Raw genomic sequence first — 27,672 nt, forward strand, 5'->3', positions numbered from 1 at the left:
AGCCATTTATGCATACCAAAGCATCATTAAATACATATTTTGAGAGGAAGAACACATTTAAATGAGTATTTAAATATGTATTTTGAGAGGACCAACAAATAAATAAATCACAGATTGGTAGAGGTAGGTGTCTGTGTGTTGGGTGAATGTGTCTCCACCAGCTAAGCCATTCTCCTGCAGGCCCACATTAATGAATTGTGGCTTCAATCCGCAGGTGCAGAACTTCCTATTCCACCTATTAAACATGTGGTCAGGTGGAAGTGCTGCCAGAGCAAAAGACCATGTTTCATGGTGGGCATGGGCTGAGTCAACCCGGGATCCATTTGATCCGTAACCAGCCCTACAGCAGCATCAAGGCCAATCCAGACCAAATTGCTGTGTCATCTCCATGTATAGCAGGGCAGCAAAAATTGGCAATAGCACCACTGCTTTGTAAAGCCCTGCCGATTGGAAGCTGGGGTTCGGTTACTCCCTAATGCAGAAATGGAACTGGACTGTGAATAGATGCATGTGAAAGTACAGTGGTACCTCGGGTTAAGTACTTAATTCGTTCCGGAGGTCCGTTCTTAACCTGAAACTATTCTTACCCTGAAGCACCACTTTAGCTAACGGGGCCTCCTGCTGCCACCGCGCCGCCAGAGCACAATTTCTGTTCTCATCCTGAAGCAAAGTTCTTAACCCGAGGTACTATTTCTGGGTTAGCGGAGTCTGTAACCTGAAGCATATGTAACCTGAAGCGTATGTAACCCGAGGTACCACTGTAAATAGATTTGTCATGTCATCTACCGTTTTGCAACTTTCAGCTACTTTGTGTTAGCAACTGTTAAGTATTGACACCATGTTCTATTATCAAAATAATTCACCATGTGTGTGTGTGTGTGTGTGTGTGTGTGAGAGAGAGAGAGAGAGAGAGAGAGAGAGAGAGAGAGAGAGAGACAGAGACAGAGACCGACCAACCAGAAGTTGCTGGACTACAGTTCCTATCAGTCCTGCCAGCAGGGGTTGCTGGGAGTTGAGATTCAACATCTGAAGACAACCATGTTGGCTAAGCCAAAGGTTTAGGAAATGACACTCATTGACACTATGTCTTTCACAGATGGTGTTTTTGAAATGGCAGGTTTTAGGCTGGAAAAGCTAGTTAGCATGGATTCTCAATACAGTTCCTCAAGTAAAAACATTTCTCTTTGGTATGGTACCTGAGAAAAGCTATGCACTATAAATCAAGAAAATTACTTTGTACGCAGTATCTTTTCAAATGAATTCTATTGAGCATCTCAAGAGATACTACAATCCTAGAGGTGAGTTGCCAGGGTAGCACACATATATTCTTAATATATTAAAATATATTGCATTCTGCCTTGAAGCTTCTGGATTGGGCAGACCTAATATAAACATAAGGAGTCACTGTCTGCCTCTGGATGCGGAAAGGAGCAGGGCATTGTGCATTTCCTTACCCCAGGAACTCTGTAGAAGTCCCAGAACACAGCCCTAGCTTCGCGCAAACACAAAATTCCACTCTTGTAGGTGATCTCACACTTGCCATTTAATTTCACCGATTATATCAATGCAGCGGGATAGATTTCTGGAGCAGCTGCTTGTGTTTTCCACCTTCAGAATGCCTGGATTTAGTTGATCAGAGTGCTACTGTCAACGATTGTACTCAAGAGCATGAGAAAGAGGAGGGTGAATGGTGAAGATCACCACCCCATCTCCTGACGCTGCAGGAGAAGAGGAACGCAGTGTTGCTTTACAGCAGGGGTTTGAGGGAAGTCAAAGCTCATAGATAGGCGAACAGAAGAATTGGGAAGTGTTAGAAGAGGAGGGGAACTATGGCAGTCCAGCCAGTTGATGTGTTGCCACTGGAGAGTCTTTCTGATCCCCCTTCTCCCAGAACTCGGCTTTCGTTAAGAGCGCAGGGACAACGGAATCAGACATTTGACCATGAGTAGTCACCGTAAGGGCAGATGCTGCTGCTAGGAAGGAAGGAGGAGGAGCCCAGTTTGGAGCAACGCCATGATTAGGGTAGACAGTGTTCTTTTGTCTCTCTCTGTTATGAATGAATAAACTCATTAAAAAGGACTTATCTTGTTTCTCTGCTTCTTCCTGCCAATGGGAAGGAGTAGAATTCCTGAAGCCCTGACAGTTACACACCCTTGTCTGTGTTCTTTTCTTTTACCATTGAACTCAGACCCTGGGCCCTAAGGAGTAAATAGGCTCTGGTTCTTATTCTCCGTGCCACCGTGGTCAGGGAACTGCAGATAATTCAACTCAGTCGGAAGCAGCCTCTGCAGCTGCTGATAAAGGATGCCAAGCGATGAGTACGTTTCAAAAAATCTGCTCTCCATTCACAACAGCCTAGCTTTCCAGTCTAAGGTACAAAGGCATACTCCCCAAGTGTCCCGATTTTCCAAGGACGGTCCCAGAATTAAAAATCTACCCCAGTATCTGATTTGATCTCGGAATGTCCCTATTTCCCCCGCTATTGCCGCTAGTGCTGAGCTCGGGGTGGAGGATGAGTCAGTGCTCATCCTGGGCAGCGGAAGCAGCAGTGAGGGCTGCGAGGGAGCACCCTGTTGCCTCTCCATGGCTGCTGCTGCTGGCCTCTTCCCTTGGGCATCTCATAGCAGCTGCTGGAGAGTGGGCGAGGTGTCAGCTGGGTGTGCAGGAGCTGGGCCCTGTGACCAGTAGGGCTTTGCAGGACTGGGGCCTTCCTAAGTTTGTTCTGGAGAGGCAAGGCGCGGCCGCACAGGTGAGGCCGCTTGGTAACTCACTGCACGTGGTGGCAAGAGCCGGGAAGGGATATAAGGTCAGCATTTCCGTCAGCATTTCCCTTCGGCTCTTTGCCACAGCAACTCGTTTTCTGCCTTGCTGCGTTTGGCTTCTTGCTTCCTGATCCTCGGACCTTGGCTTCTTGACTCCTTACTTCTCAACCCTCAACTTCATGACTCCTTGCTTCTCGACCCTCGGACCCTAGACTTCGTGACTCCCTGCTTCCTGACCCTCGGACCCCTGGCTTCTGGACTCTCGTTCCTGCTCCCACCCCGCCACCTTGCCCCTGGTCCCGACATCCTCAGCCGGGACTTTGAATGCCTGTAGACTGGACTGTGACAGGGGGAGAGGCTGCTGCCACTGAGGCCCAGCCCTGTGTGAATTGCCAGGTCTGAGGGACAGGCAGGCTAAGGGCTGCCCTAGGAGGGAAGGAAGGGGCAGCAGAGTGGAGCGCAAGGAGTCTTGATTTTTTTTTAATTAAAAAAGCATGATTCGTGCATCTGCATCTAATTCTGCTCCTTTCTAAAATTCATTGTGTGCTCTTTTTGTAAATCTACCAAGAAATAAATTAAATTGGGATTAGGGTTTTTTTCTCAGGACGGTGGAGGGTGTCTGTGCTGTGCTTCATTGGTAGGGACACGGGTGGTGCTGTGGTCTAAACCACCGAGCCTCTTGGCTTGCCGATCGGAAGGTTGGCAGTTCGAATCCCCGCGATGGGGTGAGCTCCCATTGTTCTGTCCCAGCTCCTGCCAACCTAGCAGTTCGAAAGCATGCCAGTGCAAGTAGACAAATATGGCGGGAAGGTAAACGGCATTTCCGTGCGCTCTGGTTTCTGTCACGGTGTCCCGTTGCTCCAGAAGCAGTTTAGTCATGCTGGCCACATGACCTGGAAAGCTATCTGTGGATAAACGCCGGCTCCCTTGGCCTGAAAGCGAGATGAGCGCCACAACCCCAGAGTCGCCTTCGACTGGACTTAACTGTGCTGTCTCATTGGTGAAGGGTAGTGATACTTGCACTTCTTCTGATAGGAAATGCTCTGCAAAGGAGAGGGGCAAAAACGGGGAGGGTCAAGGAAGGTCAGTTACGGGGAACTGAGAAATGTCCCTATTTTCATCTGAGGAATGTTGGAAAGTATGCAAAGGGACACAGCTTTCTGCCTCTCCCAGCACACCTTGCTCATCCTTCATTTTTTCCTGCAAATCCCCAAAACCGTATCTCACATCCCACAAATCCGCTCCACTTCCCAGTTTGTCCCCCGTTGCCCGGGGGATCCCGGCCACGTCAGAGCCTGGCCAGCCAACCCGCTGGCTGGGGGGGGGGTCGTGGCTGGGGCTGTTTAAATGGAGGAGTGAGCCAGAGGACTTCCTCTTGGCTCGCTTCCTCAATCACCCGCCCTCCCTCCCTATTTTGCAGGTTAGGCAATGGCCTTGCTATGGACTTTGGTTGGTCGCCTTGGTTGTCTGAGGGGCCTGGTAGGAATTTTTCCACTTGGCAAATTGGCACTGGCCACTTGGTTTTCGCCTACCCCCTTAGCAATCGTCACAACTTTGTTAGGGTTGCAGTTAGGCATTGTTTGACCTTGTGTGGAGGAGGGGAGGTGTGGCCATCACCTGCCCCTTCATGCTTAAGGGTATTCCGTTAAAGGAATCTGGGGGTGTTGATCTAATCCAAAGCCTGGCTGGGGGGCTAAGGCCTTGACACAACCCCGATGGGAACACCAGGGGGAGCTTGAGTTGGTTCGCATCGACAGGGCTCCCCCTACCGGTGGTTTACCCTTACTGGACTACCTGTACAATGGGCAGGAGTCAGATATAGTCAGGTCCAATCAATGCCTAAGCCAATACCACTCACATTCTGTAATTCAATAAAGTTGTGGCCAAAATTTGCCCAGTAACATAAACCTAATATCTGTGTCCTTGTGTGAGTTATTTCCAATGAGGGGGTGGCTGCGGGGTCTCGACACGCAATCCCTGAAGCCCTAACAGTTGTGTGCTGCCACCTGAGTCCCCAGATAAGCCACTGCAGTGACAAATAGTGCCACGGGGGAAGGTGTGAAAGGTTCCTCGTGTCTCTCACATTCAACTTGTGTCAGCTTGACTTGTGCAGCTATGTAAACACCTTGTGTGTTATCACACAGGTACTACGGCGATCCGTTTTTGGGAAACGAAGCCTCCCTAACGTCGCTGCATGTAAACCTGTCTTACAAAGCTGTTTCTTTAATGGGGGGGTGGGGAGGCTGAAAAGGGTGAGAGAGGTCGAGACTTTCAGACATCTAAGCGTGGCTGACGGACAGACAGATGAGACCATTTGAAAACTGGGCATACTGTATTGTCCTTGAGAACGATGAGTCATCCCCTACATTTAACAGTGGTATCAGTGCAGCAACGCCAGGCAAAACATATTGCTGAAGGCATGTGAAGGAATAATTTTTCAGCTGAGTGTTTTTGCCAAATGGCCCTGTTGTTCAGGTTATCTGCCCTGATGGTATTGTAAACATGAAGTCAAGGTGGAAATCATGTTCTTTTTCATTCTATCAGTGGGTGATAGAGCAAGGCAGAAACTGTTTGACAGTGGAACAGTCTCTCTCAGTAGGTTGTGGGTTCTCCTTCCTTGGAGGTTTTTAAGACAGAGATTGGATGGCCATCTGTCATGGATGCTATAGTTGAGATTCCTAGATGACTCTCCCAACTCTACAATTCTGTGATTCTACAGTAAGACATGAGTGAAATATTTCCTGTGCAGACTTTGCCTCTTCAAAGTGTCTAGCACTGGATGCAAAGTTCAAGCTAGGGCAAGCCCACCATTTGACATGGGCTAATTCAAGCAGCAGATGTCAAAATACCATGACAGGGCAGCAAATTGGTTTATTCAATGTTATGTATACAGTGGTACCTTAGGTTAAGAACGTAATTCGTATTGGAGGTCCGTTCTTAACCTGAAACTTCTTAACCTGAGGTGCCACTTTAGCTAATGGGGCCTCCCGCTGCCGCCGCACCACCATCGTGTGATTTCTGTTCTCATCCTGAAGCAAAGTTCTTAACCCAAGGTACTATTTCTGGGTTAGCAGAGTCTGTAACCGGAAGCGTCTGTAACCCGAGGTACCACTGTATTTTCATGTACAGTGGTACCTTGGTACTCGAACGGCTTGGCTCCTGAACAAATCAGCTCCCGAATGCCGCAAACCCGGAAGTTAGTGTTCTGGGTTTGCGAACGTTTTTCAGAAGCTGAATGTGTGACACAACTTCCGTGGCTGCAGGAAGCTTCTGCAGCCAATTGGAAGCTGCACCTTGGTTTCTGAACAGTTTCGGGAGTCGAACGGACTCTCGGAGCAGATTAAGTTTGAGAACCAAGGTACCCACTGTATATATTTACCCTCGCGGAAGAGGGTCACAATTTGGATTCTCTGCCTCAGGTATCAAAATGCCTTGATCAAACACTCTCACTATATTGTCTTTCTCCCTAAACTCAGTTCGCTTTGCTCACTCACTTTTTATAGGGCATCTACATGATGTTGTTTTCAAATCATTGCCCTCCTTTATTTTTTGTTCCTTTCAACTTATCTTGGATTGCATAAAATCCAATGTTTTGAAAATAACAGAACAATAGCAATTATTTCTACAGCTGTAGATCACCTTAATACTGTATTCTTTTTTTTTAAAAAAAGGTGTGGCTTTGTTGAGTGCAGTGATATTTTATGCCAGTGAACCTATCTTTACCAGCATACCTTAATTACTGCTTTTTTGGCCAGGCACTATTTTGTCCCCATGCTTAATTTTTAATCCTCCTTGTAATTAGAACAAATTTAAATGCTAATTTCTAAAAGACAGTATTTAAATAGGCACACGATATAAAAACTTTATGCAAAGAAGTGTATAGTACTATCTGCAGATTGATTTAACATTTTTAAACTATGGCCACTGAGATTTTATCCATCTATTTATTTTTGCCCTAAACACTTTCTGATATTTTACGTGGTTTTACGTATAATGCTCTAAAATGGACATGATGGGAGTAATCTATTAAAGCAGAGATGGGTCTTACGTTGTTGGATTCCCATACCCATCAGCCCCAACCAGCGTGGCCAATGGACCGCAGTGATGGGGGCAGGAGCCCAACAATATCTGATAGGCTACATCCTCCATCTCTGTATCATGACTCTGTTACTGTGAAATCACAATTCATTTTAAAGGCTCTTGCCTGATAATGCACAGCAGAAGAAGCCTAGTGGGTGGTACGGTACCCTGTATTATTGCTGAATACTTCTGCGTGCTACCAAAATTCCCACCCTAAGAACATGCTAGGGTGTTATTTAAAGAAGAAATACCCAAATAATTCTCACTTGACTTGAATGTGTATTGTTCACATTCACACAGCCCCCTCCTACTGACCTATTTTCCTTGGCAAACACTAATTACTCGTTTCTGTAATGTAACTTTTGGGTGTGGAAGTAGGATGCTGTAATTATATGACTTTTCATGCCAAGGCACTTAGTGGTGCAATCTTTCACTCACAACCCCAGAAATACAGTTGTGCACTAAGAGAGGCTGATCCTGAGAGTCTGCGGGGACTCCCTTCCTTTGCAATTTTGGCAACTGAAGGAGATGGCCAAAAGCAGCATGGCAGATCCTTAGTCAGAAAGGAGGCTTTGCATAAAGTAAAAACAATCAGACCTTTTAAGTGTCCCTATAAAGCGAGATGAGCGCCGCAACCCCAGAGTCGGCCACGACTGGACCTAATGGTCAGGGGTCCCTTGACCTTTACCTTACTTTCCGGGGACAGTCCCGGATTTACAGAAGCTGCCCCGGTTTCTGATTTGATCCTGGAATGTCCCTGTTTTCCTTAAAGGTAAAGGTACCCCTGATCGTTAGGTCCAGTCGCGGATGACTCTGGGGTTGCGGCGCTCATCTCGCTTTACTGGCCAAGGGAGCCGACGTTTGTCCGCAGACAGCTTCTGGGTCATGTGACCAGCATGACTAAGCCACTTCTGGCAAACCAGAGCAGCGCACGGAAACGCCGTTTACCTTCCCACCAGAAGGTATTCATCTATTCATCTACTTGCATTTTAATGGCTTTCGAACTGCTAAGTTGGCAGGAGCAGGGACCGAACAACGGGAGCTCACCCCGTCACGGGGATTCGACCTGCCGACCTTCTGATCAGCAAGACCTAGGCTCTGTGGTTTAGACCACAGTGCCACCCACCCCTGTTTTCCTGAGGACGTCCTTATTTTCATTGGAGAAATGTTGGGAGGGTATGGAGTTATGCGACACCCTGAGCCAAGGATATAAGTAACCATATAACCTTTAGGAAACATCCGAAGGCAGCCCTGTATAACTTTATTATGTTTTTACGTATGTTGAAAGCCGCCCAGAGTGGCTGGGACAATCTAGTCAGATGTACAGTGCAGAAATAAAATAATAATAATAATAATAATAATAATAATAATAATAATAATAATTTATTGTTATTATTGTTGTTGTTGTTGTTGTTATTATTGAATAGGATGTCCCTATTTTCATTGGAGAAATGTTGGAGGGTATGCTTTCACTTATTCCAGCCAGGGAACTATGTGGTAATGTGTGCCTGTCCTTCATCTCTTCTAACTTCTCGTTTGACACTCTCAGTTTCCCTTAAGTTTACCCCCACCCCGCAACACACAAATAATTCAGTGTTTGCCTCCAACAACCTTGGGGCCTAGTACTTTGGTCTTGTACCATAGCCATACCGTGTCTCTCTTCCTCCAAAATAGGCACAAGTCAGCAAGAGATTATGGCCACATGCCTCATAGGCGTATCATTCAGCTAGGTTGCTACTGGTGCTGTCAACAGGGATAATTTAAGCACATACAAATTGGAGGGGACTAAAATAAAACACATCAGGCATGCTTTGTATGCCCCAACACAGATACTCCAGATATATCCAACATCTAGATTGAAATGGGCTACTTTATTAATTCCCAGTTGTTGGTTTTTGTACCAGGGCCAGTTCTGTCAATTTTTATGGGGTGATCAGCTTTCGTATTATATGGAGAACTTGCTGTTTTTCTTGCATTTTGTATACCCTCTTTTCTTATAAGCTGCCTTGGATCTTTGTCGATAAAGGACTCAAATGACATTTAACAGCAAATTATTTGCATCTCGCCCGTCAATAGCGAATCATTGTGCGTTCACATAAAAATAGTGAACTGTTATTAATCAAATAGTTGGATCGCAATTTAGTTTTCTACATTAAATGCCGTGTTGCTCCCTTTTTCCTTTGGATGCTGTAATTGCCTTGTTTAAGAACTGAACATTTTATAGTGAGGTGTTCACAGAAGTGGCAAAGCTAGGTCCAAAGGGATTCCACGTGAAGATCGTAAGAAGGGAGACTTCCAGTATCCTGCTAGACCCAAGAATCATGGGTACAGATCATGCCTGAATGTTGGTGTTTTCTTTTCTGTTTCATTTCTGGTTTGGGTACCAAGTGTTAGATGTATTAATGCTTAGAGCTTCAGTGGAGTCCAAAGATCAGGTTCAATTTTTATTTTTATTTTTTAAAAAGGAAAGAAAATATAACTGCGTTGTAGGATGGATATGTGAAAATATACAGAATTTAACTGCAATATGTATTGAGAGAGGCAGTTATTTGTATCACGGGAAGAGCACAAATTTATATGGCTTCGTAGAAATACTGGGGGGGGGGGGGAGGGAAGGAATGTTGGTGCCAAGGAACCACGAGTGAAACTAAGTTTGTGGAGTTTGTGCAAGAGTTCACACAGTGCTATAAGGGATTAACACGTGACAGCAGCTCTCATATTTTTGAAGAACATATTTGAATTTAGTTTCACTTGCCTCACACAACATGCAAGAAAGCAGAAGGTCTCTTCTGGATCCAAAGCCATAGTTCACCATTCTGGCACCCTTATGGTTACTCCAAGTTTAACTTCCAAGTAAATGTGTTAATGTCTGGATTCTGCAAATCACGGCAAATGTAGGTCCCTTCCATAAAGATCATACTCTTTGTAGAGGATATAGGCTTTAAGAACTGGTGGAACGGGAAGCCTGTTCATGGACCGCGGCTTCTGTGTCCCCTCCAGTCCCATACATTTACGTATTTTCAGGCGGCACAAATGCTTTAGCGGGCGAGGATTCTCTGGAAGACAAAAATGAAACAAAAGAGGGAAATGCAATGGAAAATATGTCCCATTAACTTAGTGACTAACTAAGAGGCATGGGGAGGGTGATCAGTTCACACTACAAACAACTAGCATAGCACATAGCAAATACGATGCCAGCACAACCTTAAAAATATATCTATTTAACAATATGTACACTATATTTTTCCTCTGCCCGCCCTGTCCCTTTCCCCTTGTGTGTTGTTTTTCTTTAAGACAATGAGCAATGCAGGCAGGGACTGTCTTGTTTTAACTGATTGAAATGTAAGCCACTCTGCCGAAATATTGGGAAATATTGGAACAAGAAGGAGATAAATTGAAATTGCAGAGTTTTGAGAAATTAAAAGATAAGGTGCGAGATTGGCTGCACTATTTTCAAATAAGAGAAGCCTATAACATGGATTAAAAAATAGGTTTCCAGGTGGAAAAATCAAAATTGGAAACTGAGTTGTTAGAACCCAAAACTAAAATACTTTCAAGAATGTATAACTTGCTGCTAAAATGGAATACGCAGGATGAAACGGTTAAATCTGCTATGATTAAATGGGCACAAGATGTTGGTCATAACATTATGTTTGCTGACTGGGAACAGTTGTGGACCACAGGTATGAAATTTACGGCATGTAATGCCTTAAGAGAGAATATTATGAAAATGATATACAGGTGGTACATGACCCCAGTCAAGCTTGCAAAAATCTACCATCTGCCCGACAATAAATGTTGGAAGTGTAAAGAAAATGAAGGAACATTCTTTCACCTTTGGTGGACATGCCCAAAGATTAAGGCTTTCTGGGAGATGATATACAACGAAATGAAAAAAATATTTAAATATACATTTCTTAAGAAGCCAGAGGCTTTTCTCCTGGGCATGGTGGGCCAATTGCTGCCAAAGAAGGACAGAATTTTCTTTATGTACGCAACAACAGCAGCAAGAATTCTTATCGCAAAGTATTGGAAGACACAAGAGCTACCCACCCTGGAAGAGTGGCAGATGAAGGTGATGGACTATATGGAATTGGCAGAAATGACTGGCAGAATCCGAGACCTGGGAGAAGAGTTGGTGGAAGAAGACTGGAAGAAATTTAAAGACTATCTTCAGAAATACTACAAAATTAATGAATGCTAAAACTGTGCTTGGATTGGTTATAAGTGGTAATTAGTTATAAAAGTTAATAAGATCATGCAAAAAAAAAGGCATTGATGATTGGCTGAAAATATTGATATAGAATGTGTTATGGTATAAAGTTTAAATATTTGAAAAAGGGTAAGAATTTGCTGAACTAAATATCTAAACGGGAATACAAAAGGGGGGAGGCGCGAGGAGGTCAAGAACATAAGCATGTGAATTTGAGGTTATTGGGAATAATGGATTTGTTTTTATCTTTTGTTTTTTGTTTAAATTTAATTTTTCTTAATTAGTTGTGATTTTTTTTCTTGTATCTTTGTGTATTTCTTTTTTTTCTGTAACTTATGTTTTTTTTTATTTTGAGAATCTTTACTTTTTTTTGTAAAACTTTAATAAAAATTTCTTTAAAAAAAAAAAAAGAAATGTAAGCCACTCTGGGAGCCCTTTTTTGGCTGAAGAGTGGGGTGCAAATTCTCTAAATAAATAAAATTAATAAATACTGCTGTTTTTGCCACGAATACCCATTTCTTAGAATACATTATGTGCTGCTGTGACATAATGGCTTATGGCATATGGCTTAGCGACTCTGCTTAATACCTTGCCCATTCATGCATGATACTATAAAAACTAATGATTATGTAGGTCAGGTGAAGCATAGAGCCGGAAAAGGGGGTGGGTCACCTAGTTCAACCCTCTGCAATGCAGATATATATGAACACGCAGTCTCCCATCCAATCTGAAACCACGCCGGACCCTGCTAGTCTCCTGATTCTTAACACATTTATATGGAAGTAAATCCTCTTTATTCTAAGTAAAAATGCTTAAAATCAGGGGATATATAATCCCTTGGAAATAAATGGGACTAATGACAGAACATATTCAAGTGCCCGAGATACACACTTTTGGATCTACGAAAAATGTGGTCCAGCTATTATGTACAGAATTCAACAACGTGCATATTTCCAAGCCAGGACTGCACATTTACCTAATATCTGCTGGATCTCTGCCCATTCTTTCTGGGTCTCCAGGACAAACTTAAGTTTTGTGCAAAGGGGAACATAATCCATGTAATCTATCAAAATACGAACGATGGGTCCTACTAAATGTTTCATCCAAGGAACGGTGATAAAGTCACAGAACTGAAACGAAATATATCCAGTGTTATTTTTTAAATCTCCCAAGGTATATGTCCTTGCAATAAAACTGTGCAGAATTCACAAATATATCATAATAAAATACAATGCAATAATCCAAGAACTATGGCACTTTGCTTTAAGAGACTGAAGAGAATTCTAGATTCAGGTAGGTAGCCGTGTTGGTCTGAAGCAGTCAAAATAAATAAATAAATAAAATAAAATAAAATAAAATAAAATAAAATATCCAGTAGCACCTTAGATGCCAACTAAGTTTGTTCTGGGTATGAGCTTCTGTGTGCACGCACACTTCTTCAGATACACAGAGAATTCTTAAAAGATAAAAATGCCATCTTTAACTTCTACTATTCTGTGTGTCTTTGAGAGATATTGGGATGCTACATTCTGAAATGAAAACAGATACATTATTTGACATCTGTTTGTGTTTGCCCTGTGAGCAACCCAATCCACAAAGCTGTGAAACTAGTATTGCCTTTCATACTGATTAAGAAGATTTTCTTTAGCTGCACAGCACTGTTGCAGTAATGTTGATTTCTTATGACAAGAAAAGATGGCAGAGGTAAACAGATCTATCACTTGTTCATATATCTTTCCCTTAATCTAGGAACTAATATAAGGTCAGCCAAACATAGGACAGACCTCTTTGCACCTAGCACCCAAGAGGCAACTAGGATACCAAGTACTGGAACGACCAGTGGTCTCTTCCGGCTTCCACTGGTACCACCTTAATATTATTTTTCATTTGAGCTATTTTGTGTCTGGGATAGCTTTGTTGCCCACATAGCATTGCACATAATATTGGTGATGTTCCAGCAGAAGTTCTTCCTAGCCCCATGCGCCATTTGAATGTATATCATTTGTTCATGGAGTATTCCTTTTACCAATGGGTGATAAGATCAGGTTCCTATGAAGTCAGCGTCACTAAATCAGCTGGCTTGAATTTACATACTCTGGCCTAAGTGATTTTAGAAAGCTAGACCAATGGGCCCGTGTTATGTACGCATCCCTAAGCATCCTTATCAGCTGAGGAAAGAACACAAAACATGTGCCAACATTTTCTTCCTACAATAGCCCTTAGCTAGCAGCATCAGCCTCACTCTATACTTGGACTTTGTTATCATGGCTAAAAATAGAGGAAGGGGTGATTATTCATAAAAATCTATCCCCTTTGCTGCATTTTCCATTGGAAGCAGGCACTCTAGTAATAGTGAAATGCTTACAATTTTAACTATAACAGTAGCCAATATAAAACCCTAGATTTAAAATGTTAATTAAGAGTAAGGTAAAGGTAAAGGGACCCCTGACCATTAGGTCCAGTCGTGACTGACTCTGGGGTTGCAGCACTCATCTCACTTTATTGGCGAGGAGGCCGGCGTACAGCTTCCGGGTCATGTGGCCAGCATGACTAAGCCGCTTCTGGCAAACCAGAGCAGCGCACGGAAATGCCGTTTACCTTCCCGCCGGAGCGGTACCTATTTATCTACTTGCACTTTGATGTGCTTTAGAACTGCTAGGTTGGCAGGAGCAGGGACCGAGCAATGGGAGCTCACCCCGTCGCGGGGATTCGAACTGCCTACCTTCTGATCGGCAAGTCCTAGGCTCTGTGGTTTAACCCACAGCGCCACCCGCGTCCCTTCAATTAAGAGTAGTACAGAGCAGAATGGAAAATCCTGGAAGGTGCTTACTGGATTATCTTTAATGACACAAGATGTCCATCCTGGTAACACCTCTTCCTCCGGAGTTGACCATACGAAAGAATTTCCAAAGATGTCCCCATGCATGCAGTCAAAACACAGATCCACAAGGTATCCATGATTCAGCAGCAGCCTTAGCATCACCTCGTCATTCAAGGCGTACTGAATAGCGCTGGGGAAATGGGTGTCATTCACAAGGTTAAAGTAGCAGTTGACATTTGCTCCGTAAGAAAGAAGCAACCTGACGATTTCGTGGTTGCCAGCTCTCACGGCCACGAGGAGGCAGTTGAGAGGGTCTTTATTTGGGTCTGCGCCAGCTTGCAGTAATACTTCGGTGGACAGAATGTCGTTGTTGGAAACGGCAAAGTAAAGCGCCGTTTTCCTTTCGTCGTCGTAACTTTTAGAAATGTGCTCTGCCAGGGTGGCGTTGACATCAAAACCATTTTCGATGAGGAGTTCCAGGCACTGTGGATTTTGGCCATCTGCCGCCGAGTGCATGGGACTCTGCCCGCTTTTCCGGATTGCAGTTTGGGATGTCACGGGAATTAGGAATTTCAGGGCCCTAAGGGGAGAAAATGAATTTAACGTGGAATCTGAAAAACACAACAGGCTGCCACACTTTTTCTGCCATCAGAAAAGCAACTGTTGTTTCAGTGCTGGAATGAGGTGTTGTGTACACTGTTATTTTGCTACTTTTTAAGTTGCGGGCTTTATAGTATGTTCTGAGAACTAAAGTCCACTATCCGTGTTAAAGATATAATTATACGTACAGCTTAACATTTGATTCTTTATGGAAGGACCTTTAGCTCACTGAGGTCGTAAAGTTCAGTTCTAGCATTTCCACTTGAAAAGGTCTCAAGGTAGGAAAACGCATTTACCTGAGGTTTGGACTTCTGCTGCTACCTGGAGCAAACAGAACAAGACTGGACGGACCCAGGGGTCTACCACACACACACACACAAATTGTTGTTTTCCACTTAATCTATGACATGGGTAGGCAAACTAAGGCCCAGGGGCCAGATTCGGCTAAGTCGCCTTCTAAATCCGGCCAGCGGACGGTCCAGGAATCAGCATGATTTTACATGAGTAGAATGTGTCCTTTTATTTAAAATGCATCTCTGGGTTATTTGTGGAGCCTGCCTGGTGTTTTTATATGAATAGAATGTGTGCTTTTATTTAAAATGCATCTCTGAGTTATTTGTGGGGCATAGGAATGCATTCATTCCCCCCCTCCCCCAAATATAGTCCGGCCCACCATAAAGTCTGAGGGACAGTGGACCGGCCCCCTGCTGAAGAAGTTTGCTGACCCCCTGATCTATGAAATGGGTGTCTAGCCTACATAATCTTCACTGCGGCAGAGGTTCACTGTTGTTGTACTGAAAAAGTGCTCTGGTCTGAAAAGAGGCCTTTCCTGCATTTGGAAACTCTGTGTAGATAACAATACCAATGTATGACTGATGTGGTAGTGCTAGTCATCTGTGACTGGAGATAGTTGTGCCCACACCTTTCCAACAGCACTGTGAATTTCTACATGATATATTAGTTAAAGGTCAGACCCTCCAAGTGTCCCTATTTTAAAGGGACAGTCCTGGACTTACAGAAGCCGTCCCGATTTCTGATTTGATCCCAGAATGTCCAACTTTTCCTTAAAGGTAAAGGGACCCCTGACCATTAGGTCCAGTCGTGACTGACTCTGTCATTGCGGCGCTCATCTCGCTTTATTGGCTGAGGCAGCCAGCGTACAGCTTCCAGGTCATGTGGCCAGCATGACTAAGCCGCTTCTGGCGAACCAGAGCAGCGCACGGAAACGCCGTTTACCTTCCCGCTGGAGCGGTATCTATTTATCTACTTGCACTTTGACGTGCTTTTGAACTGCTAGGTTGGCAGGAGCAAGGACCAAACAACGGGAGCTCACTCTGTTGTGGGGATTCAAACCGCTGACCTTCTGATCGGCAAGTCCTAGGCTCTGTGGTTTAACCCACAGCGCCACCCGCGTCCCAACTTTTCCTTAGGATGTCCCTATTTTCATTGGAGAAATAATGGAAGGTAAGCAAGGTTGGGCAGCTTGTGACCAAGGCTCCTCTAGCAAATTTGTTTTTTTTTAAATGGGGAGGTAAATTTATAAAGAGAGCACAATAATTCTCAAAAGCGTTGAGGCACACCAAGTTCATAGCTTGTTGTGTACTATATCTACTTGTATCCGGTGGCGTTGAGAAAGTTAGCACAGTGTCTCTCAGTCTAAGCCTATTTTGCAAAGCGGTGGGAATAAAGTACAATAGGAGTACACTGTAACCAACCTGAGATAGTCCAGGAAATATATCTTATTAAAGAAAAGCAAGTGATTTTCAGTGAGTTCTATGCAAGTGCTAGAACCCACCATGACTGTCTCCCTTGTTCTCTTAAAATGGCAATGGTGCCCACCTGAGAGGTGCCAGAACTGAGCTCCAGTGAGCTCCAGCTGAAGAAAGTCTTGTTTCTATGCATGTTTACTTAGAATAAGGTAAAGGGACCCCTGACCATTAGGTCCAGTCGTGGCCAACTCTGGGGTTGCGGCGCTCATCTCACTTTATTGACCGAGGGAGCCGGCGTACAGCTTCCGGGTCATGTGGCCAGCATGACTAAGGCACTTCTGGTGAACCAGAGCAGTGCACGGAAATACCGTTTACCTTCCCGCCAGAGTGGTACCTATTTATCTTCTTGCACTTTTGACGTGCTTTTGAACTCCTAGGTTGGCAGGAGCAGGGACCGAACAACAGGAGCGCACCCCGTCGTGGGGATTCGAATAGCAGACCTTCTGATTGGCAAGTCCTAGGCTCTGTGGTTTAACCCAAAGTGCCCCCCGCATCTCTTTACGTAGAATAGTTTTCTTAGAATAGAAGCCCCCTGTTCACTGGTTCTTATTTCCCAGGTAAATGTGCATAGGGATGCAGCCGCAGACTTTAAGCTCATTTGGGCAGGACCCTGACACCTTCTTTGGCTTATATTATATTGCTATGGTGTCACGTACATTGGTAGTGGCACATACGTACCAAAGTACTGTACAACTAAAATCCAAAACGAAAACATTTCTATTCTTTTCCACAGAAATATATGTGAGCCAGGAGAGCGAATGGAAGAATACTCACAAATAATGCCCCTCGTACGCTGCTCTGTGTATAGGGAGCTGCCCTGCCTTATTAGGCAAATTACCATCTCCCCCATATTCCAACAGCAAAGTTATGCAGTCTGGATTGCCACCTCCAGCTGCTTCAAACAGTATCGATGAGCCATCATCAGCTGTAGCATAAACATCGCCACCTAGCGGAGGAAGACAAACCCACCATTTAATTCAAAACAATATTACGGTAAGTAAATACTCACATTAAAAAGGGCAGCAATTTCTTCTCCTGTTTATTATTTTCTGAATTCCAAAACGGCCTCAGAGTAGAACAGAACATTTGAAGAGCTTAAAGAGATATGTTCTTCTTTAAGTGACTTGTGTTTTAAGGTGAGCATATTTTTTTTGCAGGATTTGACCACCACTTCTGTGCTGACCCATACATCTCAGAGACTGATTTATTTGCAATTGTTATTGGTATGCGTGGAATGGAATGACTGCAACTCTTCCAATTTTATATAAGCTAAAAACTTAAACGCCTTTGTGGTGAGCCAGGGAAATAAAAATATTGTTGTGATACTCTGTTGCAGGCACAAAAATCAACCATAAACAAAAATAAATGTTCGTTATCAAGGTGCTCTGTGATAGAATTGTCACATCAAACTTGGCAATTGCTCATTTGTGTCTTCTAGTTTACTATTTCACTACATGTGTCTAGATGATTTACAATTACAGCAATTATTAGGACTGAAACTGAATTTAAACTCAGCGACACTGGGAATCAAAAAGGAAAACATGCAAGCCAGCCCAGGTTAAAACCAGACAGTTGCAAAAAGAATAGTATGTCATATTTAATCAAGGGAGAAACTGTCATGCAACTAGGTTTTAGAGAATAGGAAATGGTTCATCAATGATGTTTGGGTTATGTTTTCATTTTGGCCTAAGAGTTGCATTAAAATTACATTTTTAAATTACATTTTTATTTATATACCACCTTTCCTACAGAGAGTTCATAGTGGCATGCAAGGTTCTCACCTTCCCCATTTTATCCTTATAACAGTGCTGAGAAGAAAGGAAGTTGAGACAGTCATATGGTCAAGGTCACCCAGTGAGCTTCACGGCTCTGAGAAGATTTGAATCCTAGTCTCCCAGGTCCTAGTCCATCATTCTAACCACTACAGCATACTGGTTCATGACAGGCATGATGAGCTTTTTATAGGCTTGGGGGTTGGCGGGACCAGTCCTAAAACTTTACCAGAAGCAATGTAATCAGCTTTAATTTGAGGTGTACTTTAGGGGCTGAGCTAAAGGTTGAGAGCAGAGGAAGACGATAGATATTTTATATCTTGCTTGCTTTTAAAATACCCCAAGGAGTCTTTTCAGATGAGAAAGGCTACGAATCAAAATTAATTGAGGAACAGTTGGTTGGGGACAGTTCTTCAATACAAAATACTTGAAAGAATCCACTGCTTCTGAGTATAATGAGGATTCGGGTATAGAGAGCAAAACCAAAGAAATGAGGTTTTGTGCCTATGTGACCTTGTACTTCCTTATACAACACAATATTTAAATACCTGTGCAATGCCACATCTTAATCTCAGTGTCACAAATTGTCAAAGCACTATTACTTTTCTCTCTCCTCGACATTTTATGAACAGTTAATGTGGTACAGAGAGGAGACATCTACAGTTGAGTTTTTCCAATTCTTTTTGTACACTGCTCTTACTTGAAGAAAGTCAATGCATTATAGATAGATAGATTATACCATTATAAACTCAGACACAAGCCTGTGAGGGAAATTCAGTGACATGCCCAAAGACAAAGATGTTCAAGGCTGAGCCAATAACTGAACCCAGGTCTTCCCAGTCTGTCCAACACTCTATCTCATTACACCAAACTAGTTTTTTTCCTGGCTAAATAGAATGACAGGGATGCGGGTGGCGCTGTGGGTTAAACTACAGAGCCTAGGACTTGCCGATCAGAAGGTTGGCGGTTCGAATCCCCACGACGGGGTGAGCTCCTGTTGCTCGGTCCCTGCTCCTGCCAACCTAGTAGTTCAAAAGCACGTCAAAGTGCAAGTAGATAAATAGGTACCGCTCTGGCGGGAAGGTAAACGGTGTTTACGTGCGCTGCTCTGGTTCGCCAGAAGCGGCTTTGTCATGCTGGCCACATGACCCGGAAGCTGTACGCCGCCTCCCTCGGCCAATAAAGCGAGATGAGCGTCACAACCCCAGAGTCAGCCACGACTGGACCTAATGGTCAGGGGTCCCTTTACCTTTACTTAGAATGACAGTTTGACTCATCTAAGGCAGCTACCTATGTTCCTAAATAGAGTTTAGGATGGGTAAGCACAGAAGTGGACTTGAATAGATTTCGGCTATGCACTCAGAGATCCTGGCTAGGTTCTGCTTGTGGACTTCCCATGGGCATCTGGTTGGCCACTGTGAGAACAAGATCCTGAACTAGATGGGCTGCTGGCCTGATCCAGCAGGAATCTTCTTCTATTAGGGTTCATTTGAGGTATAGTGATACTAGGGGCAGCCCAAGTCAGACCCATTGAAATCAATGAATGCAAGTTAATCATGACCTAGATACCATCCTAGGTTTCTGTTCCCTGGACAGATGTGGCCTGAAAGGAACCCTTAAAGGCCTTGAAGGAGATGATGATGATGATGATGGTGACGATAACAATAGTACCCCACCCATCTGACTTGGTTGCCCCAGCCATTCTCGGTAGCTTCCAACATATATAAACATAATTAAAACATAAAACATTAAAAGGCTTGCCTATAAAGGGCTGCCTTCAGATGTCTTCTAAAGGTTATAAAGTTACTAATCTCCTTGACATCTGATGGGAGGGCCTTCCACAGGGCAGGCGCCACTGCCGAGAAGGCCCTCTGCCTGGTTCCCCGTAGCTTCAATTCTCACAGTGAGGGAACCGTCAGAAGGCCCTCGGAGCTGGATCTCAGTGTCTGGGCTGAACAATGGGGCTGGAGACGCTCCTTCAGGTATGCAGGGCCAAGGCCATTTAGGGCTTTAAAGGTCAGCATCAACACTTGAGTTGTGCTCGGAAACAGAGAGCCTTGCTGCGGCATAAACTGCTACCTGTTGAAGTACAAGCACACCTTTATGAATGAGATGCTCCAGCACATCACAGTGGCCGTATTCAGCAGCTACACCTAAAGGAGTTACTCCAAATCCATCTCTTAGGTGCACATTGCCGCCATTCTTCAGCAGCAGAGCAATGATGTCATTGCGACCCTGTTTCGCCGCTTCGTGCATTGCCGACCATCGTTTTACACATGGCTGATTGACGGTGCAATTGAATTCAATCAGAACGGAAGCCATTTCATACGAGCCCTGTTTTGTTGCTTACAAATTGAAACAGACAGAAAGAAGAGATGAAACAATTTAGATATTGTCCTTATTCTGCACTCCTCGCAACCCTACTAAGTTCAATGAGACTTATTCTAACGTAGGTGAGTATAGCAGAGGCAGGAAATCACTTTTGGTCAGAGGGCAAAATCTGATCCCAGCCAACCTCATGGGAGCAGTATTCCAATGATGGCTGCAGCAGAGCAACAAAAAAAGTAAACTTTATGGCCAATGATACATATGCACACGCAACAGTTCCAAAAAGCATGCACACCATTCATCCATGTTTGCAAAAGTTCCCTCGTGATCTTCTAACCCTTCCCCCAAACCCTTTATAAAATATATTCAAAATTAATATTGGCAGAGTAGGGCTTCCTCTTCCTTTCTGTACCACTTCTGAGACAGGATATGGGATACGGGGCAGGAATGTACATCCTTAGAAACAACAGCTTTCTGCTGCTTCTTACCTGGGCTTTTTGATGTTAATTTGAAGGGTTTAAAGTACTTGTGGCCTCTTCCAGAGGGGCAAGACCTGTCTTTTTTTCTGTATAGATGGTTTGTTCATTTTTTAGGTTTTTATTGGTAGTGTTTATTGTAATTGGTTTTAGTGTTCATATTGTGTGGCATAAAATGTGTTCATTAATATAGCTGTCAACTTATTGATTTGAAAATAAGGGACCAGCAGCCTTGAAAATAAGGGACCAGCAGCCAAAATAAGGGACCTGCAGCCTCACCTGTCCCAGGCACTCCAGTCTTCCTGTCCTCCTGCCGTCTGGTCAAATTCATGCTGCGTAGCTTCGAGAACACTGTCCAACCAACTTTGTAACCAGAGGTTCAACTGAATAGAATCTGAATCACATGCACCACAAGGCCTATGCAGCCTCAACTTAAGATGGCTCCCCGGCCTAGCAAAGTTTGCAGCAGCACGTGCAACAAAATGGCGTCCAGCATTCAAAAAACCCCTCAGCTTGCATTAACTAGCCACACACACAAGGCATGCAAGCTCCACCCCCCAGTCGTTCTTAGACTTCTTACTGGGTGAGCAACACAGCCAAGCAACACAGTTGGAGCCTCCCTCCTCCCTGGCCAGCAGGGAGGGAGGGAGAGGAGCTGCTTCCTTTGAAATTTAAGGGACATCATTTAAGGGACATTTAAGGGACATCCATCAATAAGGGACAGCAGCGGGACATGGCGCTGGAATAAGGGACTGTCCCTTCAAATAAGGGACACTTGACAGCTATGTCATTAAGCTGGGGGGAGGGCATTCTCCAGCTGCATGTCCAGTTTCCAGGGTGACCAGCCTTTGATTCTACATGAACTAGCAGCAAGCCCAAACACTGCAAGCCATTAATGAAGCAATTACCAATCAGAAGAGGAGTCTCTCCTTTCCGGTTAGTGGTATTGGGCCAGACCCCCTTTTCCAACAGTGTCCTGACATTTCCTGCATGGCGAGATTTGGCCGCCAATGTCAACGGTGTCTCTCCATCGCATGTTTTATATTCCCACATTGCTTTATAAGACGCTAGATTTATTATTTTTTAAAAAAACAAGCAAACACCTGTATCAATGCCACATTTGTAAAAATGCACATATATTTTTTAAAATTAAACAATACAGTGGTACCTCGGGTTAAGAACCTAATTCGTTCCGGAGGTCCGTTCTTAACCTGAAACTGTTCTTAACCTGAAGCACCACTTTAGCTAATGGGGCCTCCTGCTGCTGTCGTGCCGCCGGAGCACGATTTCTGTTCTCATCCCAAAGCAAAGTTCTTAACCCGAGGTACTATTTCTGGGTTAGCGGAGTCTGTAACCTGATGCGTATGTAACCTGAAGCGAGGTACCACTGTAGCTTGCTTATTAATTTGTGTCTTATGAAAACATGCATGTATTTAATACATGCTTTCATCTTAACCCAAGCAGGCTCCTCTGTACAACTTCTGGATGAGATCTTGCCTGAGTAGCAGAATGCTGCATGAAGGGAAGGGCGCTAGAGAGTATAAATCCAGAACTGTGAATGAATACGCATTGGCTATCAATGGCTGCTAATCATGATGACTATATATGCTGACTCTAGAATTAAAGGCCACATTCTTCCAAATGCCAGTTGCTGGGGGAAAACATGGGGAGGCAGCTTTTGCTCTCACATCCTGCTTGTGAGCGTCCCATAGGCAACTTTGCGAAATAGAGTAAAAGAAAATTTGATTTGACTTATTTCTATGCCACTTTTCATTCAAATGAATCCCAAAGTGGCTTACAAGCAATAACGACAACATGATAGAACATAATGGAACATCATAAATACAGCATCTGCCTGTGTTCTCCCTGATGCTGCATGGAATAATGCATGAACCAGACCTTTGAATTTAGTAAGGAAAGCATCTTAAACTTATTTAAAAGTGTGTGGTCTGTTAATTGCTAGAGGCATAGAAAGAGGAGGCACACATTTCAAGGCAGATGAAATGGAATATGCAAAAGGGTTTAACAACTTATATTCCACACTATACTGCTGGTTAACTCTGAGTATTTTATTTTATTTTTTGTATATAAATTTTTATTAGTTTTTTAACATATCATTTTCAACAGTAATTAAACATACTTTTACATCCTATTCAATTTTTTTGACTTCCATCAATCCTGCCTGAAAATTTTCCAATCTAATCTCTTAGTATGCATTTCTTATCTTCCCTATTACATTTCAAACTCATAACCAATATCTCTATCTTTTTCTACTTTGTAACACTTCGCATATATCTCCTTACAAAACTTATTATAATCCTACTAGCGTAATTTGTTGATTATAGTTGCTCTTCAAGTAATTCATATACTTCTTCCAATCTTCTGTAAATCTCTGGTCCTGCAGGTTTCGAATCCTTCCTGTCATTTTGTCCAATTCTGCATAGTCCATTAACTCTCAGAGTGTTTTAAACCCTGCTGGGAGCTCTCTCCCGCTGGAGAGTGTGCAAAACTCCATGTTTTGAATCTAGGCACACAGTCAATTCTTTTGGTTAATTACACACACACCTATTTCACCTCCACAACAATATTTTCCATCTCTGCTAACCTGTGCCAACTTACCATCCAAGATTACTTCAAGTATCTGCTGAATTGGCTGAGCAGCAGCTTCATGTAACGGAAACCAACCTCTCTCATCAGCCTCATCCAAAGCATATTTGTATTTCACATAGTCTTGAAGCTCAGATACTCGACCTCAAAAGAAAAATAATAAGCCAGTGTGAAATAAACCCAAAGGCTAACTCCATGAAGAGCAACGGTCATCCTTCAAAACCAGAACATCTTTAAGCTAAATAATTTGGTCAGGGTTAATTGGCAAAAAATACAGTGATGCTGTTTTGGGGGTAGAAGTCTACAGCCCCACTCAGTAGAGTAGGAGAGTGCCTGTTAAGTTGTGGGTGAACATATCAGACGACACAGCAATTCTTCAAACAGCTCTTGTTTATTCACAGGCCAGAACAGAACTGAACTGAAGGGTTCAGCCAGCCTGTTTATATAGAGCTCCACTACAACGCAACTGTAACCACTTTCTGTAACTATCCAATCACTGAACGTCACTTTCAATCCCTTATTTGCATATGTGGACCTGAGTGAAAACTATCTACAGTATCCCCCTGCTGGCCCAGGGTGAGAACTTCAATACATAACAGTGCCCAGATGCAGCATAGCTTTACCACAGTTTGAAGTAATACATATAACCATTGAAGGAGCTCCCTCCCATTAGACTATTAAGTTCTGAGTCTACAATTACCCAACTGCACCACCATTCACAACAATAACTGATGGTAATACAACCATCTTAACAGTGATGTCGTTTAGTACTCATACCTTCTCTTATAGCAGCTACAAGCTTCCTGTTTTGATCGCTGACTGGTAGAAACCTAGTGGAAAAAATGATAGGAGAGACATGGTATAAATAATATCTCAAGCTTTGGGAGTCTTTGCTGCTATCTCACTGAATATATCTGCTACTTCCCTAGCCTAAATCATTGTACCAGTGGTTCTGGTTAGAGGTACATCTATGTTGAGCAACACAAAAGGACAGAAGCATGCAAAGGAGTTGCTAATTTCTCAGCACTTGGGCTCAGCATGTTTCCTAGTCCTCCCATATTTCAAAAGTGTTGTAAGACCTGCCAGATGCAGTTGGTTTTGGTTGGGCCAAATAAGGATTGCCTCTGTAAGAACTGACTGAATGCTATCACTCTTCAATAGACTGCATATTCTTTTAGGTTTATTAGTATCCATGTCAAACCATCGAAAACAGGCCATAAATTTAAATTATAAACAACTCCATAGGATCCTACAGCTTACTCTTCCAGAATAACTAGAGATTGTAACCCAATGGTCAGAGGTTCAAACCAATTAGGAGAGATATGGGGGTGAAATATTGACATTCAGGCGCCAGACATTCAGACCTGGGCTGAAAGATTGCTGACATACCTTGCTTCATGATCAGGGGAAGAAGTTTGCTGGCTCCTTGCACTTTCAAGGGACTCCTGGATGCTAAATTGAAGAGCATAGCCAGTGAGATGATCTTCATCAGTGCCCTCATTTCCTTCCATCTTCTTGGCATGGGTTTATGAGCTGTTCTCAATCCACAAAATAAACGAGAGGTCATATCTTGCATGACTTGTGCTGAAAAGCACTCTAATTGTTTAAGTACAGTGGGGTTAATGGTTAAGCAGAGGTATATAAGAAAATATAGTGTCATAACTCTACACAGTAGTAGGGGAAAAACAAAGTTAAAGAATGACTAGCTCCTATGCCAAAGTGCTCTTAGGCTTCACTTTCCAGTCATCACTAGAATGTACCTCCACATTTAACTACCGGTAACACTCATATGGCCACCCAAATGAATGATTTTATGCAACCAAACTGATCAACTGTGGCTCTCTAGCAAGACACAAAGCTTCCCTGTTCAGCATTCATGTTCAAGATTTGCACAAAATATGAATTGATAATTTTCTCGGTTCTTTATTCTAAAGTGATTACGTATGTGAGATTCTAAGCTAGCTCTTCTAACTCCATATGTGGAAAAACATCACAATTTATTGTAAAAGGACTTGATGGCTTTCTTATTGGTGGCTGTTTGCTAGGTGGTGGCCCCAAACTGAAAAACTGCTAATAACTTGACACCACACTTTTGGCTACAAAAGGCTAGCATGACAGATGTAAGCACAGAATAGACACACAGACTGATGATTTTGCTGAAATCTTGTATTGCTTTATTCAATATATAAAAGAGAGAGAAAACAATTGAGAGATCCTCCCTTCACACACAGGCAATTGTAGAATGACCTGTTAATATAAGCAATGAGAAAAGAGATCACATTCAAAAATCCCATGAATTAGACACATTAGGTTAAGCTCACCTGCGACAAAGTGCTAGACATTCAAGGAAACACAGCAGGGTGGAAGACGGTGTTATGTTAATGTTATATTCAATTTTATCTTCTTGGTGATATACTGGTAAAATGATCTGAATTGGTATCATAATGGATTGTGTTAACAGTTCATAAATTAAAGCATATTTTTAAAGTTCTGCCTTCTAAGAAATTAATAAAGTTCCAGTGGCATAGCACTGGCAGTTTCCTTTGGAAGGAAGTCAATGGAAGCTTATTAGTGCTTTGTAACATTTGCATTTATTTACAAATATACAGGTTGAAAGCGCAGCTGAAACATTCCAACAGACAGACAAAGCTCACTTGCTTACACACCAGATCTTCAGGGAGACAGCCAACACCCTAAGATGCTTGCAGAGCCCAGACTCTGCTTTGTGTCTCCTCTGTCACACTCAAACTGTGTGGTTTTTTTTTTTCATACACAGATATGAATTTTCATACAGAGAATGGGGGAAGGAGAATATTCAGATGAATCATCTCTTCTGACCATCCCCTAGCTTCTTTGGCTCCCACTGAATCACGTCACCAGAATATAATTGGCTATCAACACTATGTCATGTCCATATTTTTATTTATTTATTTGAAATATTTATATATTGCTTTCCATCAGAAAGTTTGCAAAGCAGTTTACAAAGTGGTACAAAGTGCTTTAGGGCAACCCACACCGATAGCCCTACTCACAGAAAACTGATAGAAAACCTGCTGTTTTGTTTCAAGCTTTTTAAATAAAGAAATAAGCAGCATAATTCCCTTGTGCATTCTCAAGTTATGATTCAGCTAAAAGCTAAGCACTTCAAAGTCAGTAGTTTTTAAGATGTTTAAATATTTTTGTTCTCCAAGAGTAGTGTTTTTCCATAATGATTTTTCATGCTCACAAACATCCCTAGCAACCATAGTTTTATTAATATTAAGCACACGGGACAGGTGTTTAATATTATGTGGATAAAAACTGTAAATTGGAGTTGATTAACACATAAACAATCTAAGTGCCATTAGCTTTCCTCCCAAAAACTGAAGAAAAGGACAATAAGCATGCAGGCTCGGATTATTCAAAGCAAGATAATTAATCGCAATCTATATTTGGATTTATTCCTAGTTTTAAGATACCACTATAAGGTTAATTGACAATCTATAGACAAAGGGAGCTTCTCACCTTTTCAAAATCTTGCCATTGTTTCATTGGGCCCTGAATTTCAAGCATGCAAGTATAGGCCTTGCAAATGGCTAGGTCATGTGGCATTTCTAAAATTAAGTACACAGTTGGTAGTTAAATTAAGATCTGACCTTATCCAGCTGAAACACAAGCGGTCTCCAGCCTGCAGGAAAGTATGACACATGATAGCTCCAAAAGCTCATCAAAAGTAATCCGAGGGCTGACTGGTATAATAAGATTATCTGCAACCTGATTGGCTCAGCCAGACCACTTTAAGAAAACAAATGAGCTGTCATCTTACATTAGCATTGTAATCCCAATGAAACTGATCATTAACATTCCCATTAAGTGTAGTCAAAGATCGCACCTAGATATCAGATTCTAAAAGCACTGCTCCAGTGAATTTGAGAGAACTGAACTATGATAGCCTCAACCATGAGCTGGTATACTTTTGATCTGAAAGCATCTTAACATATGCCTATGAGGCATACAGAAAATACATCAATTCTACTGGCAGCACTGCTTGGCAAGATGCCCAAACGAAGCTCACCAGTTCATAATGGTGACAGCTACTGTTATCTGTTTATTTCATTTCCCCTCTCAGCATCTGTTCGTTACTAGAAGTACTGCTTCCATTCTGAACAGGAAGGCAGCTTCTAAGCTATCTTGACTTTCTGCCAAAAACATGGGTCAAGGTGATGTTGATTCTGGTAAGTTAGGGAGTGACATTTAATAGAACG

At 42.9% G+C, this 27,672-nt stretch overlaps 1 protein-coding gene across 6 annotated transcripts; it reads right to left on the reverse strand.

The window, feature by feature from the left end:
- Window positions 1-1,525: 1,525 nt before the first annotated feature.
- Window positions 1,526-27,400, reverse strand: ASB15 (ankyrin repeat and SOCS box containing 15). Of its 6 annotated transcripts, XR_014539283.1 has the most exons (11): window positions 26,933-27,073; window positions 24,818-24,961; window positions 24,206-24,258; window positions 23,441-23,572; window positions 21,730-21,888; window positions 20,117-20,362; window positions 17,020-17,191; window positions 13,886-14,456; window positions 12,032-12,185; window positions 9,598-9,898; window positions 1,526-3,805 (listed from the first exon to the last, which is right to left on the reverse strand). XR_014539283.1 is itself a non-coding variant. In XM_083574533.1 (10 exons), exons 2-10 carry the CDS (start codon window positions 24,937-24,939, stop codon window positions 9,726-9,728), a joined length of 1,782 nt encoding a protein of 593 aa, XP_083430659.1. In that variant the 5' UTR covers window positions 24,940-24,961; window positions 27,064-27,158; the 3' UTR covers window positions 9,274-9,725. The 6 variants fall into 6 exon arrangements, 4 of the variants coding, with proteins under 4 accessions (XP_083430659.1, XP_083430658.1, XP_083430661.1 ...); XR_014539282.1 differs by lacking the exon at window positions 12,032-12,185; XM_083574533.1 differs by lacking the exon at window positions 1,526-3,805 and having other exon boundaries at window positions 9,274-9,898; window positions 27,064-27,158.
- Between the last annotated feature and the right edge of the window lie 272 nt (window positions 27,401-27,672).

This window comes from Podarcis filfolensis, assembly GCF_964270895.1.
Source record: "Podarcis filfolensis genome assembly, chromosome: 10".
Classification (NCBI taxonomy): Eukaryota; Metazoa; Chordata; class Lepidosauria; order Squamata; family Lacertidae; genus Podarcis; species Podarcis filfolensis.

What these genes read in the sequence shown, in the direction of transcription:
- ASB15 (XM_083574533.1), bottom strand. Translation starts at nt 24,939, where the DNA reads ATGGAAGGAAATGAGGGCACTGATGAAGATCATCTCACTGGCTATGCT. An exon ending in GGAGCATCTCATTCATAAAG is followed by an intron (nt 17,192 to 20,116) that starts GTGTGCTTGTAC and finishes TTCCTCCGCTAG; the next exon opens with GTGGCGATGTTTATGCTACA. An exon ending in GTGTCATTAAAGATAATCCA is followed by an intron (nt 12,186 to 13,885) that starts GTAAGCACCTTC and finishes ATTTCGTTTCAG; the next exon opens with TTCTGTGACTTTATCACCGT.